The following is an 18,134-nucleotide window of genomic DNA, read 5'->3' as shown; positions in this document are numbered from 1 at the left end:
TCTCTCAATTTAAAAAAGAATTAAATAAATTGAATTCAGCTAACGATGTGATAGCTAGCACCTTTCCTAGATTAGAAAAACTTGGAACCTGGCAATCGGTGTATGAGGGAGGCTTTTCATATGCAAATGTTCCAACAGTTAGTTCTCTTGATAATGCGTGAAAAATACATTTGGATATTTGCAAATGCAAGATTACATGCATGCACCATAAAACTTCATCACGCTCCTCTGTGAAAATCAAGACCTCAGTTTCGTCTTAGGAGATGTCCGTGGCACGCTAGATAATTTCTGCATCCGCACTGCTGTAATACACTGTCACACACGCCGGAAATTTTTTCTCAGGCAGCCCACAAATTCGTATGTGAGCTGCCTGTGAAGTAATCAAAGATATGGGGAGAGGCAGAAATAAAGCAGGACGTACCCAGTTTATGAACGTTATGAGACCTGAGTGGAATATTTATATTCTTAATGGGTTGGTCTTAATTCATTTGCCCTCCTGTTCCCCATCTACTACACACCAGGTTGTATCCTCTCTGACAGCTGACGTCTATGACAACGACAGCATTAATCCCTACTGTGCCTGCCCTCACTTATTGTTCTGCCATGGCAGCAATACCATTTCAGTTTTGGCTGGCATCCTAGCAAAAAAAAAAAAGTGTGCTGTGCACCATACATCACGACTGTCCTTGTCAACATGTGTCACCGGTGGTAGCGTATCCTAAAGAACCTGTTGAACCCAAAACTGAGCCACTGTTATCTGTAAGTGGATTTTGTTTTCCTCTGAAGATAGTCCTTCATAGTCAACTGTATTACTCACCTTCCCAAAACTGCAGCACGTATCAGAGAAACAAAAGACAAATTTTTAATTTAGAGAGTACAGGCAGATATTAATTATTCTACATAATGACTTGTGGGCATGTTTATTTTGCACATTTTAGAGAGAGGGATTTATAGACCTTCAACATCTGAGCAGGATTTGGAGAGCTGGGATCTCATAAGTGCGGTAGGTTTGAGCACTCTTTTAGTTTAGGAGAGGTGTCAAATACTAAACTAATTATTTGAATGTAAGTAAAATAAAGATGGACCATTCTGGGTTACTTGCTGCAAACAGAACAGTTAGAACAGCCTCTATTTCCAGACAAACCTAAATGAATAACTGTGCTGAAGGACAACATGAATCCGCTCCAAATAGTGATGCATCTTTCCCACATCAGAACTTGGGAATATTTTGAAGTGAGCACTGGGTTTTTGGTGGGTAACTGATTCTTGATCTTGGCTGGCATCCACTTATACAAACTGAAGATGAGAAGCATTTCCATGTTCTGGTTTATGATTTTTTTCTATTAATCTCACCTTTTAGAACTCTTTGAAGTGTGAAAAAAAGGCTTTTGTGGGATAACACCAAAGTAAAGAGAACAATGTGTACCCAAAAAGGGTTAATTGTCATTATTCATCCTTGAGCCATTATGGTTGTCACTCAGTCTCCTAGTGAACGGCATAAAATGACATAATGAAGGTATTTACTACAATTTACTGTTTCCCAATGTTATTTTCATTTCTTTGTGGATCATTGTATAAAAGGAAAATGAGCTGGGAATGTGGGACAGCTGCTGCTAAGCCAGCAATGCAGTCCTGCATGGAGCATATTGACTGGATGCTACAGATAACGCAATGCCATGCAATCAAGCACACAGCCATTCTCCTTTTAACACTTCTTCCATAAATACAGCTGCAAACATCACAGCTGGAATTTCCCATTGTCACTTTTGGAACTCCTCCATTACAGGCCATAACATCCTGAAGGGAGGCTTTGTTGCTGGATGTACTTTTTCCTTTGCCCTAAAATAAAGCAGCTCAGGTTGCCAGTGACCATATGAATAAGCAAGTGATAAATGTAAAAGGCCACAATGTTCTTCCTTCTTATTGGAGTTTACTAGACTCCACCTCAGTCAGCTAAAAAAAAAAATAAATAAAAAACAACAAGACAAGTCATCTGATTGTTATACAATGTATCACTGAAGAGTGAAAAGTAACAACAGTGACCTAAATCTGATTTTACCACAGATTTAAATGGAAGGTTACAGTAACACTGAGCACTTTTGAAACTCTCATCCAAAGTCGTCTCCTTTCTTACATGAGCACTGTTTTTGCATTACAGCCTAATTGCGTGGAACATAGGTACAAATACTTTGAAGTATGAAATTATAAATTCTTATAAGATTGATAAGTATCAGGCATTATGGGAAATGATTGTAAGGCTGAGGTTACAGCAGAGTGAAGGTATGAACAGTTAGCTGTAAATTGTTGGGACAATGTATATCAAGTCAGTATAATTTTCAGGGTTTACTTTCAAAATGGCTCTGCTTTCAAGCAAAAAATATGCCATGATGTTAACAGTGGTGCCTGATAAGGAGCTGAACGTTAGGAAGCGAAAGACTAGGAGATGGTGTGTGGAAGCAATATTGTGTTGAATCACATTCATTTTTATTCAGAGGGATCATTCAGCTCGATGTTTTTCTCTCGCCATTTTTGTTTGTTGCAATTCAAGATTTAGGCACCTTCTTTTAGACTTATAACTAATTAAAATAACTATGCCAAGGCTTTAAAAAGTCTGCCTGCATCTTTCCTTGTACTCTCTTCCTCATTTTAAATGACAGGCATGAGATTAGTGGTTTATGCAGTATGTCCAGAAGATTAATGTTTCCAGGTGAGCTTAGAGAGCTGTTTCATTTGATCAGCCAGTGGAATTCCTCATTGAACTGGGAGGGGAGGGGGGGGGAGAGGGGGGAGGGGAGGGAAGGGAAGGGAAGGGGAGGGGAGGGAAGGGAAGGGAAGGGGAGGGGAGGGAAGGGAAGGGAAGGGGAGGGGAGGGAAGGGAAGGGAAGGGGAGGGGAGGGAAGGGAAGGGAAGGGGAGGGGAGGGAAGGGAAGGGAAGGGGAGGGGAGGGAAGGGAAGGGAAGGGGAGGGGAGGGAAGGGAAGGGAAGGGAAGGGGAATCTAAGAGTTCTAAAAGCTGCGGGTACTGAGGTTTAAGATAGGTCTGTAGCACCAGTCTTCCCTTAGCAATAATGATAGATCACAATTTCAGACATGACATCTCTGAGACTAAGGAATTGTTCCAGTTGAAAGTACATGCTTCTATTGAGAATATTTTCACACATAAGCATACATGCACAAATATATGAGGGAAAAGGGAAATGCAGAAACCCTGGGTAAGGGTAAGCAACCTGGGACAAAATTTTAATCTTGGGGATTGGGGTGGCGGTTTTGTCTGTTTTAACTTCATGACCAAGTTGCAGAAAGAACAGTATTTCTTCCAATGAGACTTGACACAAAAATAAGGATTCTGGACTCCTTACAGGAATCTGATATAAGCCCCAAAAGCCTTCAAGGAAGAGAATGTCCAATGTGTGTTTATTGTCTTGCCTAGCTCTATATATTTCTTAGGCCAACTGCAGTAGAGATTAGTTTCCTTTTTACAAATATTTGTGCTGTGTGTTTATGTGTGGTTTGCCAAAAATAATCACATTCTGAAGAAATAAATTGTAAATCTCTTGGTCTCAGATTTCTGGGGAAAAGAATTAACTCAGTGTGGAGGAGTTCTTGGTTCCTATGGTCTCTGAGCCAAAATGACATATTTTCTTTGTGGGTAATAGAGATTTTTTTTTTTTTGTATGGCAAAGCTAATGTAGAAAGAAAGTGTTACTGGGAAGCATAGAAGAATGTGGATCCAGTTAACATAAAAGGGTGGTGAGTGACCAATTTGAGAGCTTCATGAGCACAGTGTATTAATATGCATGGTAATTTATACTTTTACTTTTTTTAAAATTAAAGTGCGATATGTTATATGGTCTTTTTGGTAATACCTATGATATTCAGACTCAATTAAATGAGTTTCAAAATAATTACTTTATTTCCTAATATGATTCTTAGTAACCTTTTACAATGTTTCCCTTTATTGATTCATGATGTATGCAAATTAATGTCATTAATAATACGTGGTACACCTTAAAGCACTTGCAAGAACCTCTGAAGCACCATATAAAGTATATCTGCATGCAAGACCAAATGTAAATCTACAGAAGTAAACAGCAGAAGTCCAATAAATTGCAGAGAGAAGTATTGGTTTATGTTTAGAGAAAAGGTTTCTGACATAACTTCTAAAGTCTTGGATATTACTGATGGGTAAAATGAATAGTGGTTGAAAAAAGGTTTGAGGGGATGAAGGGTCGGGGGATTATAAGGCCAAAACAGAGCTCACTTCTTGAGAAACATAGTTTTTTGTTAAAAAAATATACCAATGTGATGTATTAGCAAGAATAACAGAATGTTTGGACATTTATGTAGTTAGCAAGGTTATTTGAAGTTGTTGTGATTTCCAGTTCCAGTTAGTACCAGTTAGGTAATAACAAAATCAGTATAGAAGGAAAGATAAAACATCATGCTTCGGGACTTAAAGTAATCCTAAACTACTTAGCATTTTAGAGGGAAAATCATGCTGAGATGATAAGAGAACGGAGGGAAAATAATCTTGTTTCTAACAAGTTTGAGGTTCTTATGTCTTCTTCCAAAGCACCTGGGGCAGCTGGAGGCAGAAAACCACAGTATATGAAACACCAGTCTGACAAGATACTGCATTTTCTCTATTCCTATCAACTATTTTTATTTTTCCCTTGCAGAAATGCAAGAGACCTGAATAAAATAACACTGGATATCATTCATTTTGAAGCTTGTCAGTATTCCCAATTATCATATGTCCTGCTTTTGCGATAGGTTTCTATGCCATTGTAATTTGGCTGTCAAATTAAATACACTGGGGATCTTCACGCACTGGCAATGAAAGCAAGTTAGTACATGGCTAGAACCTAAGCCTTGCTAATACAGAAGTATCAGATTTGGCATATCATTTTTTGTAAATCATCTCCACAATAATATTTTCTCTCATGTGCCAAATATCAGTGGGATTATCTCCACTTCCGCTGGCATTTTATTCAACCCAACCCCGATCTGTTAATAAAAATGGTAGACTTTAGGTTAGTGAGTGTCACAGGGCACTTTCCTATATATTACTGCTATATTATTGTATAGTACTAAAACTGTGACAGCATTAAGGGAATATTTAAAGTTTTTGAATGAAAACATATGAGCTAATTCTGTAGCTGTCTGTTATATGTTTTGCAATGGTTGTGTTACAAAGACAAAACTTTTCAGAACCCTAACGTGATATATTGGATATAAGGAAAACAATTTTTACAATGACAAATGTGAGACACTGGACCAGGATGCCCAGAGAAGTTGTGGATGCCCCATCATTGGAAATGTTCACAGTCAGGTTTGACGGGACTTTGAGCAACTTGATCTAGTGAAAGATGCCCCTGCCCACAGGAGTGGGGGTTGGACTAGATGATCTTCAAAGGTGCCTTCCAACCCAAACCATTCTATGATTCAATGAGTCTATAATTTGGGATAGAAATTTTCATAAAGTTGGCACTGAAAAAATTACGGTATCTCAAGGGAAATGCTATAAGACTTGTGCTATGCAATTCCAAAGTGTATTTGGAGTTTGAAAAGAACATCCTCTATAGATCCCCTAATCCATATGGACCTGGAACATGAAGATCATGGGGAGAAAGAGGGTATATAGGAAGGAGCATTGAACAATGGGAAGTAGTTGAAACTAGTTGTTTGGGGCAATGGTCTTGTTGAAGTGTGGTGGGCCAAGATGAAAGCTTAGATCGCTGCAAAGAGAAGAATAGTGAAGAACAGAGGAAGGATTTCAGGACAAAGAACAGGGCTAAAATCAGGCATGTTTTGGAGACGAATAGTAGTGGAAAGTGGTGGACGTGCACTTGGGGCTGCAGCGGTCCATTCCTGTCTCCCCTGCCAGCCTCCTGTGATCTGCGGACGTCATTTTTCAAAACTCGGTGAAATCCACAGCATGATTCCTCTCTTATCCATTGTCAGCCTGGATGAAAGCCTCTAGCCTGTGGGAATAACCTCAAGGTCAGAGTTACCTTTGAAGGTTTTGACAGCAAAGTTCAGGGTATCAAAAAGGTACCTACCCCTCGCTGATGACTGTTATGCCAACAAACCCCAGGGGCAGAAACAAGTACAGTAGTCAACCTCTCAGAGAGATACGCTTTGCTCTCCTACCTAACAGTACCTTGAAGGTGGCCATCCACATCCTCTGCCTCACACCATCCCTTGCAGCCTCTGCCCCTTGCCGCTGGGGCTGCTGGGTCCTCCTGCCCAAACCAGGGCAGACCCCAGGACTGTGCAGAATGAGCTGTGCATTGGAAAGCATTTCTGTGGAAGCCATTCTGCTTGTGTCTCCCAGAAAGGCTCAGGAACACTCACTTTTCAAAATTATGAAGAAAAGCACTTCAAATTTAAGCAAATTTTGTTGGAATGTCCAAGAAATATGGCTAAAAATGCAGACAAAAGAAAGTTGGTAATTTTTGGCAAAATATTGTTATTGTGCTGGTTATTTTAGGAAAAATACTTTTTGTTCATGTTTGCATTAATAAAATTGCCCATCTGCAGGAATAATAGTGAGAAAGACAAAGGGATTGGGGCAATGGGGATAGTGAACTCTTTTGTACACTACAGATTTCAATAGTCATGAAAAATTATTGCTTTGAGCATGAAGCTAACATTAGTAGGAGAGTTGGATAAAAGGCTGTGGGGCAGAGAAAGTAGCCAAGTATTAGAAGAGAGGGAAAAAAAATGTATTTTCAGGAAGAGCAGAAAATTACTGAGGTTCAGGGCATGTTCCCTAGAATAAATCATATTGAAATCTGAAAGAGGTAGATGAGGTCTTTCATACTGTATCCCCACTACACTGTTTAATGTTGCTGCTTGAGGCTAATCGCAATGCTGAGAAACTCAGACATCTAGTCAACATTAAGCTTTGTCTGAGTCTCATGGTAATAACTATCTTTTATTGCCAAAGAGAAGCAGCAGAGAGTTTGTTGGCTGCTGCCCTATAATGATTGTGCTTGATCTGAACGGAGACAGGAGCTCTATTTTCTTTTTGTAAACAGTGTCTCTATAGTGATCAAGAAAAGGAAAAGAAATAAAGGTGCTCCTTGCACACCTCAATGTCTGAAAAAGTCTGTAACTCAAGGACCAGTTCTGTTTCCCATTAACAGCAGCAATGAGGAACTACAACACGATCAGGGATTGGGAACATATGAGGCTCCCTGCTTGAATTTTTTTTTTTTTTTTTTGGCTGGCTATACTTACATTAAAATAGTTGTTTTCTTTTTCTGAAGGTAGCAGAAAGTACCTGATGTACTTCTTCAAACCAGGACGGTTTCCTATATCCTCATGGCAATGTTAATCTTCTGCATGTCCAGAATTAGCTGGTCCATGTGTTAAAAAGTACTTGTCAGGTAGAAATGTTTTTCTCTGGGTGGGAAACAGAGCAGTTGAAAACTTGATTAAACTAAAAGGATCTTCTTACAGGAAGACTACACTTGCCTGCATCTATAGTTTGGCTCCGGTGGGGTGAAGCGCTTGTATGACAGCCAGCTTCATGGCTGCCATGGCACAAACAGAACTAGGGATTTCTACAGTTAATGCCCAAACTCCTGCAGCTCTTATAGCTGGTCTAAGGATAAGTGGCTGTGGCCACGTCGTCCTGTGTAGCTGAGTCTGAATCTCTTACATCTGCAAAACAGCAGTGTGCATTTTCCCATGGAGGAACCCACAACTCTGGTGCTGAGGGGGAGGACTGGGGAGAGTTGCCACCAAGAGGACTTCCTTCCCTTAGGAAGCACTTCACAAGACATGCCTTTTTCTCCATAGTGTCCCTTTCCCCGCAACCCAGTACTCCAGCCTCGCCCCAGCATGATCTACAGGGAGATAAGAACCAGCAGAGAAGCAGTTCAGGAGGTCTCCACCACAGCATCTGCAACCTCAACAGAATCCATGGCCAGTCCTCAAGAGGCCAGAAAATTAGCATTCTCCCCTTCCCTGGGCAGAATGAGCAGGCCATGGACCACTGCTGGCTGCACACCCAAAGGGGCCAAAAAGTTCTGCCCAGTAACTGTGCTGTTACTTGGGGCAGAAGGTGCAGGAATGGCAGCACGCAGACAAAACCCAAGGCAGACCAACGCTCCATGTCAGCTGTGAAGAACATCAGCACCCGTTCAGCAACTAAGGGAAAGACTGCTGTCTCCAGGACCCTGAAGGAATGGTTTGTGTAGACAGGACAGGATTTCCCCTTTTAGCTGTCACCTGTCCTCACACCAACCCAGTTCCCTGGGGAACAGAAAGAGACTTTCCAGCAAGACAACGCCTGACACTTCTGTTACAGAATGGTGTTAAGAATGATAGCTTATATAATCCTATAGCCTCATTTCATTTTAGCAGTATTTAATGAAGGAAGAGGTGGTTGAACAAAGCAATTTCATATACTATTCAGCAAGCGGCTTTTTCTGTATGAAGCATTAACAATAGCTGTCATCTTCGCAGAAAAAAAGGCTTCCAATTACTTCAATGCTAAGAGAAAATCCAAATGCAGCTGAGAGGCCCACAAGCAAATTATTTTTAATATGGTTATGGAAAGGGAAAATGTGTGACCCAGACCTTCATTTAATTTTTTACTAGCCTTGAAAGTTAATTTGAGTTTGTGTTCAATTTTCTGGAAAGTTTCTTCTTTACAGTTGTGCAATTTGGGCACAGAATTGAACAGAACTGAGAACTGTCCTTTCCTCTCCAATTTTTTTCAAATTTCAGTGCTAGACATGGGGAAAAGGGAGGAGATGACATGCAATTAATGTCACATGTAAAGAAAAAAGGAAGTCTATGATGTAAAAAATGTCATATGACTTCATTAAAATTCCTTTAGTACGCAGCAGGGAGATTTATAGGACTGGTAGATGGAAGAGTATAAAGGAAAGATAGATTACCATTAGCTTTGCTGGTGTTCATTTATGCTGTAAATCACATGATGAGAGGCTTTCTCTAAATTGAACATACCTCTTGATCTTCCTCTTCTGTCCCATATACTTTGGGTCATCTGAAAAAGGAGGAAATGCATCCTGATCTGCCTATACCCATATCTCTGTCTGGATATAAATTATACATTCATTGTGTGAATTCTTTCTCTGTACATTAATTTTAATTACCGTTTATTCCATTAAAGGTTAGTATAAAGCAGAGCTGGTCTGGAAGCACGCAATGACACGCTTTTTCATCCAAAATTTTAAGTCAACCAACTGTGAGATTTTTCAAGGGATGTTTCAGTTTCTGCAACCTTTTACAAGAATGGGTGGAAGATCATCCAATGAAAAAAGTCTTAGAAAAGTACCTGTTGAGTTACAGAGGTCCTTAAAGTTTTCTTAGCTCCAAGTCTTGCTTCCCAGCCTTTCTGACATGGAGCCCACACTCAGAGGCCACATCAGTAATACTTTATAGGTATTTGGAACCCTCCTCTTTCACTGGGTCTTACACTGCAAAGCAGAGCGACCACAACCAAAATGCCAATTTGCAATGGTCCCTAGCTCATGTCAGTTCTCTATCTATAACTAGAAATTGCATGGGAAAGTTCTTGTTAACTGGAGCTAAAAGTCATGCCAGGAACCACTGTAACAATTTAATACAAGAGAAAACTGAGTACTAGTGCCTGTGAAGGGCACTATTTAATTTTATGGTATAGATGTAGCCTGAGATATAGGTCCTGGATTTGCCACAGAAAGCCTCAAAATCCCAGTTCTCATGGGTTGGGTTAGTGCCTGTTGAGCTAGTTTATGGCATTTGTTATTGTGAACCAAGATGGTTGATTGGTTTTGGTTTTGTTGTTTTTTTTTAATAAAACTTCTCAAAGAATCTGATGAGTATGTATACTTAGAAGCACTGAAATACTTCTAGTGTATGAATACTCTTTAGGTATCACTGCTTACACTTACAAAGGTTGTTTAAAGGCAACTGTTGTCTTCAGGACCAGATTCTCAGGTTGCTTTGGCAGTGAAGCTGTGAGCAAAGCCTCAAGGCTGGCTGATACTGCTTCTCCAAAACTGGGATGTTCATGCACCAGAGTTTCCTTGGTCATTGCTATGCAGCCCAGAGGAGGTAGTCAGGCAGCAGTAGGCAACCCTGACAGGAGAAAAGTAGATCGTGTTGTGTTGAGTTGCTCTTTCAGATAAATTTGTGTAGCCGCTGAATACAATCACTACTCTCTCTAAATGGTTTGCATATTTTTTAAAGTCATTTTTTTCTCATTAATTGCTACTCACTGTTCAGTATAATTAGAAATAAAATACCATGTTTAAAATTAGATATATTCTACTTGAATGAAATCTAGAGCTCATACCTTAACTAACCTCTGCTGTGCTAACAAGAATAGATAGAACTGAAGAAGCATTTCTTTATATAAAGTAATCTCATTAGATTCTGAAAACAAGAGAGAACAGGCTGCTGCATTACAACGTGCTGTTATCTGCACAGTAATTTTCCTATTCATAGTGATTCCTTAATATTTTGAACTTCAGTGTTGAAGTTATCTTAATGTTGATATCTAACTGAACTTTTATAGTATATGATCAGAGAAAATACTGTGAGAGTCCCTGGACTGCTCCATTCCCATATAGAAGCACTGTGAATGTCTGTGTCCTTTGTCAAGTTGTCTGATTCATATTCATGTACAAGTTCAGTAGCTAATTTTACAGAATAAGGAGTGATACGACTCTGCATTCCTTGGGGTGGAATCATGAGTGCAGGTAAATCTCTGTGCTGCAGCCAACACATTTATTTGACACACAGTTTATGACCTAGTAGATGTAAATGTCTGCTGTGAAACTAATGATGGATGGAGCAAGAGAACAAGTTATCTCACAAGATTTCCAGTTGGGCTAGAAATAATCTATCCCGTGAAATGTTGACAAGTTCACTTCTAATCCTAGTTAGAAAATTGAGGTTGGAGTAGATAGTGCTGAAAAATAATGGGGTGAAAATCGGTTCTAACTTTTCAAACCATTTCTTACATCCATTCCTAACTTACTACAAGGTGCTTAGGGAGTCACAGAGCTATTCAATCACTTTCATATTAACAGAAAAGCCCCATGTGCACAGGTTTTCTATGAGCTATTTCCTGTGTTAAAGAGAAATTCTGGCTATTACTGCCTGTGTAACATAGTTCAGTTTTCAGCTGGTGCATTTAGAGATTTATTTAAGTGCAAGGAACTCTTAACTGATTCTGAACAGCTTTACAGCTGTGTTCTCTTACAGCGTTACCTTCCTGACAGTATTTGATTAAAATAAAGGGAACACATAACAAACAGGCCTTGGTCTTCTACACTAGTCATCTTTGTTAAAAGTGGGTGTTGTAGAGCTGCAAATGTAGGTCTACAAGAATAATCATCAAGAGAGTACTGATCTGTCCCAGAAGGATGTGAAAAAGTTTTTAAATTCCTTTGATGTTCATATGCCTAAGAATAGTGACCTGGGCTGTAGCTCTGAAAGAGAAGCAGATGAGAGACATGAAAAATATGTGAAGATGAATCCCACAGCCTCGGGTATTTTCCAAGAACAGATTACAATTCTACTTTTTTTTCCCTAAAATCTGACCTAGTTGTAGTAGGACGTGGTGAAAGTCAATACAGCCAACAACCTTAAAGCTAACATATTCAAATAGTGTGGAAAGGTCTAATTACCATAAAGGTCACAGGATAAAAATTTTGTTCCAATTCTGTAATTTTCAGGAGCCAATGGAAATGCAGCACAGCTATCAAAATTCCTCAGTGGCTTTCAGAAATGCTTGATGTTTACTTTGTTGGGTCAATATTAGTAGAATTTATATTTCTTTAAATAAGTGAATTGTAGCTGAATTTTTAACAACCAGGGAAGAGGAAGATTAATATATATTTAATAAAGCACTTGCTTAAAATTAAGGGCAGGAAAGCACTTCAAGGAGGAATGAAAACTGTCTCCAATGTTCATCCAACATCAGAGGGATAAGTAATACAAGAAATTTAATATTTTATAGAAAACTACGATTTAAGACTAATACAGCACCTAGAAAACTACAGTCAGCTTTAATTCCAAAATACTTTATATGGAGAAAATTTTACCAAAAAGTATATTCTACATGAAATAGTTCTATGCAAAAACATTTCATTTAAGGACAGTTTATAATTTTAAATAAATGTTGTTTTAGCTCAAAATATTAAATTTAAATGTAAAATATTTTTTTAAATTATCCGAAATGTTTGAAGCATGAAATTTCCAATGGAAAAAATCTTTTCAGTCAAAAAAATTGTGGGACACACATTTTTCAATGTTTCTTACTGTTAAAAAGAAAAAAAGTCAGAAGGATTATTTTTTCCACTTTATGTGAAATAAAATCATCCAGTCTTTTAGTGCTATCTCAGGCTTTTACTGCAGCTTTGAGATCAAGAGTAGCTTAAATAAAAATGTCTGGGCTTTTAGCATCACTGTGGTGGGCAGTGATGCTTCCTCATTCTACACCTCAGCTGTCTACTTCTCTTTTCCCTCCAGTACACTCAATTTCAGTTTAAACATAGACTTTGCCAAGAACATGTGCTTCCTTGAAAGTCTTGATCACCAGGTGATTCAATGGTAAATGGGATACGTTGTTCTGTCACAGCAATTTTACACTGAAATAACTCCGATGATTTTGTTGAATGTTACTCTTTTATATATTAGTGAAACTGAGAAAGATCACTTAGATGGCAGGGAATTTGTTTCCTAATCAGAAGTTTTACTTTATCCATGTGATTTTTTCTAATGCCAACTTTGCCACACCCAACTGGGGGCAAGGGAGGTGTGTGTGTCTTTTTAGTATAGGTTTCTGTTTATATAGACAGCTTTCTGAGCTCACTCAAGGTATTGTCCATAGAAGGGTCTGTGCTTCTTTTTTCATGTGTAACTGCAACAAGCAATCAAAATGTTGGACATGTATTTCCTGGTATGTCTTTGAGTATGATTCAAAAGAAGATAGTACTTTGAGAACCAGCATGACTAATGTCTATATAAGTTTCACGTATTTTTAAATTTCAAGGCTAAATACACAGGCATAAGGTAAGTGAAGTTTTTAGAAGTATGCACAAGATTTCTGGCGGCGTTGAGAATTATAAGTATCTGCCTAAGACAAAGTATGTGCAAAACCAGGTTTTCTCTTTCTCCACACAATTTTTGAAGCCGGTGTGTTTTTATACTCAGAACCTAAAAAAAAAAAAAAAATAAAAAAAAAGACATATTTGAGGTAAGAAAGAGATACTCTCATCTGTTTTTGAAAAATCTTTTTTTGAGTGGGTAGTGAAGTGGAAGTTAAATATCAATGTGCACTTCTCTAGATCCTAAATGGGAACTCTTCAGGACCATTATAGTCCTCCACAACAGAATTTGACTTGCGATCATAGGTTGCTTCTACATTTAAGTTACCATTCAAGTCTCCTTCTGTAATATAAATACATTACTGGCTTCAGCTTCATGAATGGAAAGTCATGGATGTTTAAAAAATGTCAGTTACCAATAACTGACATTTAGCCTAATATCCTCATGCATTACAGTAAGAATTTTTAGCAAAGTTTTATAGCATCAATTCAGAAGTGGTAAAAACTAGATAGGTGTTTTCAGTATGCTGTCCCTTTCCACTGTCTGTTATTCATTTTCAGTGACTGGAAAGTGCCTTTGTAAACTCACTTTAACTTCCAGACCTTTGGCTCACTAATATCAAATGTTTGCTTTCAGATATCAACATGGCAGGAGAACCAAAACCATACAGACCAAAACCTGGCAACAAGCGGCCACTTTCAGCACTTTACAGGTAAGTGAGATTTCTCACCTTAACTTAATACAATTCAAGTTTTATTAGAAAAATTATGAGCATCTGAAATGTATCTGCCAATGTCACTGTGTAGCCCACGAACAAGACTAAGGAATTTTTTTCATTCACCCTTTGATGTTTGCACGAAATATAATCAAGCTCCTGTACACACAGAAAGGGTTTGAATGTGAGTAGAAGAGCCAATATTGTAGTGTCTGACACTATGTGTATCATCTCTTGACTCACTCCACAGAAAAATGTTCAAACTTCCAGATATAAAAACTGTCCATGCGATGCCCATCTTAAAAAACTAACTTATGCCAACTAGGAGTTAGCCCAGCAAACAAAACTCCTGACTGATAGTTGATCACAGTGATCAAAGATCACAATATGCACATAATGTCCCTCTTTTAGTTGGAAACAAACACCAGAGTTTGTTTGCTGTAAAAGAAAAAATAAAATACTTACGATATTTAAATGATAACACAGACATTCAGAAGAACAGATAAAACCAAATCAATCAGACCAGAATTTTACTTCTTAGTGAAAGTACCTTATGTTTTACTGAGGCCAAAAAGCTGGTCTCTGCCTTCTTGCAGTTCACATCATGGATATTGTTTGCCAATGCAAGAACAACGCAAAGGAGAGGACTGTGGCTTTAAATTGTGAACTGTGTTACACGTAGAGTCTTGCTATACTAAAAAGCTATTTGAAAAGATATTTGACAGTGACACTACTTTAGGATGAAGTAGCAGAACTCAATCGCCTTGCACAGGTTTTGTTCCAGGGACCTTAAAGTCACTGGGGTTTGTTTGGTGAATGTTAGGTTCCCCCAAGTGTTCAGTCTAGCATTCAAGCTTTGGATTTAAATATGTGTTGCATTAAAAGGATGTTTATCTTTTTTTTTTATGCACTGGTAATTTAATTTTCCCTCCACACCTCCTTTTCTCTTTTTCTGAAGTGAAAATGGACATGCAGGAGAAAAGAAGCAGACTTTAGACCCATATAAAAGTGTAATATTTAATAAAATTATAATGAAGTGCACAATAAAATCATAAATCTGTCATTTACTAAACCTACTGACAATAAGATTGGTGTGGTGATTTGTGAAGTGTTTATTAATGTCTCCACTTCTGGTACTACAATCAATTTTTTTTGTTGTTCTTTTTTGTAAAATTGAGTGCTATTTCAATTTTTAATCCTTATGCTTTGGTGAAAGAACTAATAATTTCAGAGCAACAGAACTGGTTTCCTATTGATCTGTGTGTCAAGGGTGAGAACCAACTTCTAACAAGACTGGAATTCTTCCTCAGGTGTTCAGGAGGGCACTGGTATAGTGCCTCTCTCTTATTCCCAGGTGCCCTTTTTCATTCAGCTTGTACAAACTGAAGAAACCCCCCCGTCTTGTCTTTTTTTTTTTTTTTTCTAAAATCAATTAAGCTTAGTGAAGCATTCCAGATTGTTAAGGGGATTGAGAGACAAACATGCATTTCTGCTCAATAAACCTCAGTTGTCATAAAAGTACTATAGAATTTATACTCCAGATCCATGAGAGGAGTTAAGGCCGATTTCCACTGTGGCTGAAATACAGATAGACTGGCTCTGAGAACAACAGCTCAGTGCTGAAATCAGAGATACCTGAGCACGACTTTTTCAAGCCTGATCTGGTCTGAAAGCTTCAGACGGAAATCCAAGGGTGGGATCTCGGAATGAGACAGGCAGGATGATTTAGATCTGAGTTTGTGTGCTACATAAGAGTAATATGAAGCTTTATGATATAGTTGACCTTAGCTAAAGTGATAGAAATACTATTTTTGGAGAAGAGAACCCCTGTTTTATCATTACTGTGAAGTGCAAGCTGTTAAACTCTAGGTATTACTGGTAGCCATGGTCTACTGTGTCCCTTTGTCAGTATTTCAAAAGATTTTTGAGGATGTTCTGTGGTTTCTGGCCTTTACATGCACTTCCACCTCTTAGCTTCTGAATGATTTCTCATAAATACTTGTTCTACAGAGAAAAAAGGGATGAGAGAGAGACCTGTGGAAAGTTCTGAGGGAACTTTAAGGAGAAAAAAAATCTTAGGTCATGTCCTTTCATGGATCTAGTACAGACTAATTCTCTAGAAAATTAAGAGAAGCTTTTTTTGAGCAAATAACAGGAGTCTGATGGTAATGGAGAACTTTCATTATCTCAGTATCTGTTAGCATATTAATATGTGAGGAGATCAACGGCTTATAAAGTTCTTTACAATGTTGAGAACATTTACTGATTTCAAAACTTTGTACTGGATCTGGTTGGCATGGAGTTAACTTTCTTCATGGGAACCCATATGGTGCCATGTTTTGGATTCGTTACTAAAACACAGCAATGTTTTGGCTGTTGCTGAACAGCATTTGCACAGCCCCAAGGCTTTCACTTTTTCCTATTCTGCCTTCCCAATGAATAGGCTGGGTGTGGGCAATACCTCGGGAAGGAATACAGCTGAGGCAGCTGACCCAAACTGGTCAAAGGGATATTCTATATCATATATCATTCTCAGAAATAAAAACTGGGGAGGTGTTTCCTTCCAAAGTAGCTGTTGCTTGGAGACTGCCTGGGCATCTGTCTGCTTGTGGGAGATGGAAAGTAATTGTCTTTGCATCAGTTGTTTTTGCCGCTCCTTGTTTCCCTTATTAAACCACATTTATCTCAACCCATGAGGTTTTTTCACTTTTGCTCTTCCTATTCTCTCCCTCATCCCAATAGGGGACAACGGGAGGGGAGAGAGATAGTGATTGTGTGGGTACTTAGCTGTGGTCAACCCACAACATGGAGAAAGTTAAGAGGGAAGTGGCTACTTTAGATTTGATTTTGACTAAGAGAAACATTGGTTAAAAATTTAGGCATCTCGAAATATTCACTGTGAAAAGGGAGGACTGAGAGCAGTAGAAATGGGATAATGGATTTTGATTTTAGAAAGGACACACTTTAATGAGCTCAGAGAACTGGTAAATAGATCTTAGGTCATGTCCTTTCATGGATCTAGTACAGACTAATTCTCTAGAAAATTAAGAGAAGCTTTTTTTGAGCAAATAACAGGAGTCTGATGGTAATGGAGAACTTTCATTATCTCAGTATCTGTTAGCATATTAATATGTGAGGAGATCAACGGCTTATAAAGTTCTTTACAATGTTGAGAACATTTACTGATTTCAAAACTTTGTACTGGATCTGGTTGGCATGGAGTTAACTTTCTTCATGGGAACCCATATGGTGCCATGTTTTGGATTCGTTACTAAAACACAGCAATGTTTTGGCTGTTGCTGAACAGCATTTGCACAGCCCCAAGGCTTTCACTTTTTCCTATTCTGCCTTCCCAATGAATAGGCTGGGTGTGGGCAATACCTCGGGAAGGAATACAGCTGAGGCAGCTGACCCAAACTGGTCAAAGGGATATTCTATATCATATATCATTCTCAGAAATAAAAACTGGGGAGGTGTTTCCTTCCAAAGTAGCTGTTGCTTGGAGACTGCCTGGGCATCTGTCTGCTTGTGGGAGATGGAAAGTAATTGTCTTTGCATCAGTTGTTTTTGCCGCTCCTTGTTTCCCTTATTAAACCACATTTATCTCAACCCATGAGGTTTTTTCACTTTTGCTCTTCCTATTCTCTCCCTCATCCCAATAGGGGACAACGGGAGGGGAGAGAGATAGTGATTGTGTGGGTACTTAGCTGTGGTCAACCCACAACATGGAGAAAGTTAAGAGGGAAGTGGCTACTTTAGATTTGATTTTGACTAAGAGAAACATTGGTTAAAAATTTAGGCATCTCGAAATATTCACTGTGAAAAGGGAGGACTGAGAGCAGTAGAAATGGGATAATGGATTTTGATTTTAGAAAGGACACACTTTAATGAGCTCAGAGAACTGGTAAATAGGATCTCTTGGAAAGAAATTTTAGGGACAAAAGCAGAGCAGAAAATCTTGCATGGACTGTGCTTAAGGTAGAACAGAAAATTCTCCTGAAGCAGATGTAAAATAAATGAATAATATGGGACCATTAAGTTTCTTTAACACCCTGAAAAGTGAAAAGGAATTGTACAAAGTGTGGAATCAAAACCTCATGACTGGAAGCGAGTAGAAGAGAACAGCAAAGTCATTTAACAGGATGTGAGAAAAGCTAAGGCACATAACAGTATAAAAGGCAACAAAAAGATTGTCATTAGAATAACTTCCTCTGCTTTTTTACACTGCTGTTACTTAGCAGGAAAGGAGAGCAGATAGTAGACCTTATAGAAAAGGCTTCTTTTGCTTTAACAAAAGAGGTCAGTTGACCAGCTATTTAAGAAAATCAATTTTAGCCAGA

The 18,134-nt window shown here is 38.6% G+C and overlaps 1 protein-coding gene across 1 annotated transcript in view; it reads left to right on the top strand.

Annotated features, from left to right (window-relative positions):
• The window catches only part of RALYL (RALY RNA binding protein-like), a 119,142-nt gene that overhangs the window by 26,140 nt on the left and 74,868 nt on the right, over positions 1-18,134 (top strand). Inside the window, exon 2 of the mRNA XM_009891871.1 lies at positions 13,716-13,791. Within this exon, the coding sequence (XP_009890173.1) occupies positions 13,716-13,791 (76 nt within the window). The remainder of the gene's footprint in view (positions 1-13,715; positions 13,792-18,134) is intronic.

This window comes from Charadrius vociferus, unplaced genomic scaffold (assembly GCF_000708025.1).
Source record: "Charadrius vociferus isolate BGI_N301 unplaced genomic scaffold, ASM70802v2 scaffold15, whole genome shotgun sequence".
Lineage (NCBI taxonomy): Eukaryota > Metazoa > Chordata > Aves > Charadriiformes > Charadriidae > Charadrius > Charadrius vociferus.
The sequence above is the reverse complement of the archived record's forward strand: the minus strand, read 5'-3'. Positions and strand labels throughout refer to the sequence as shown.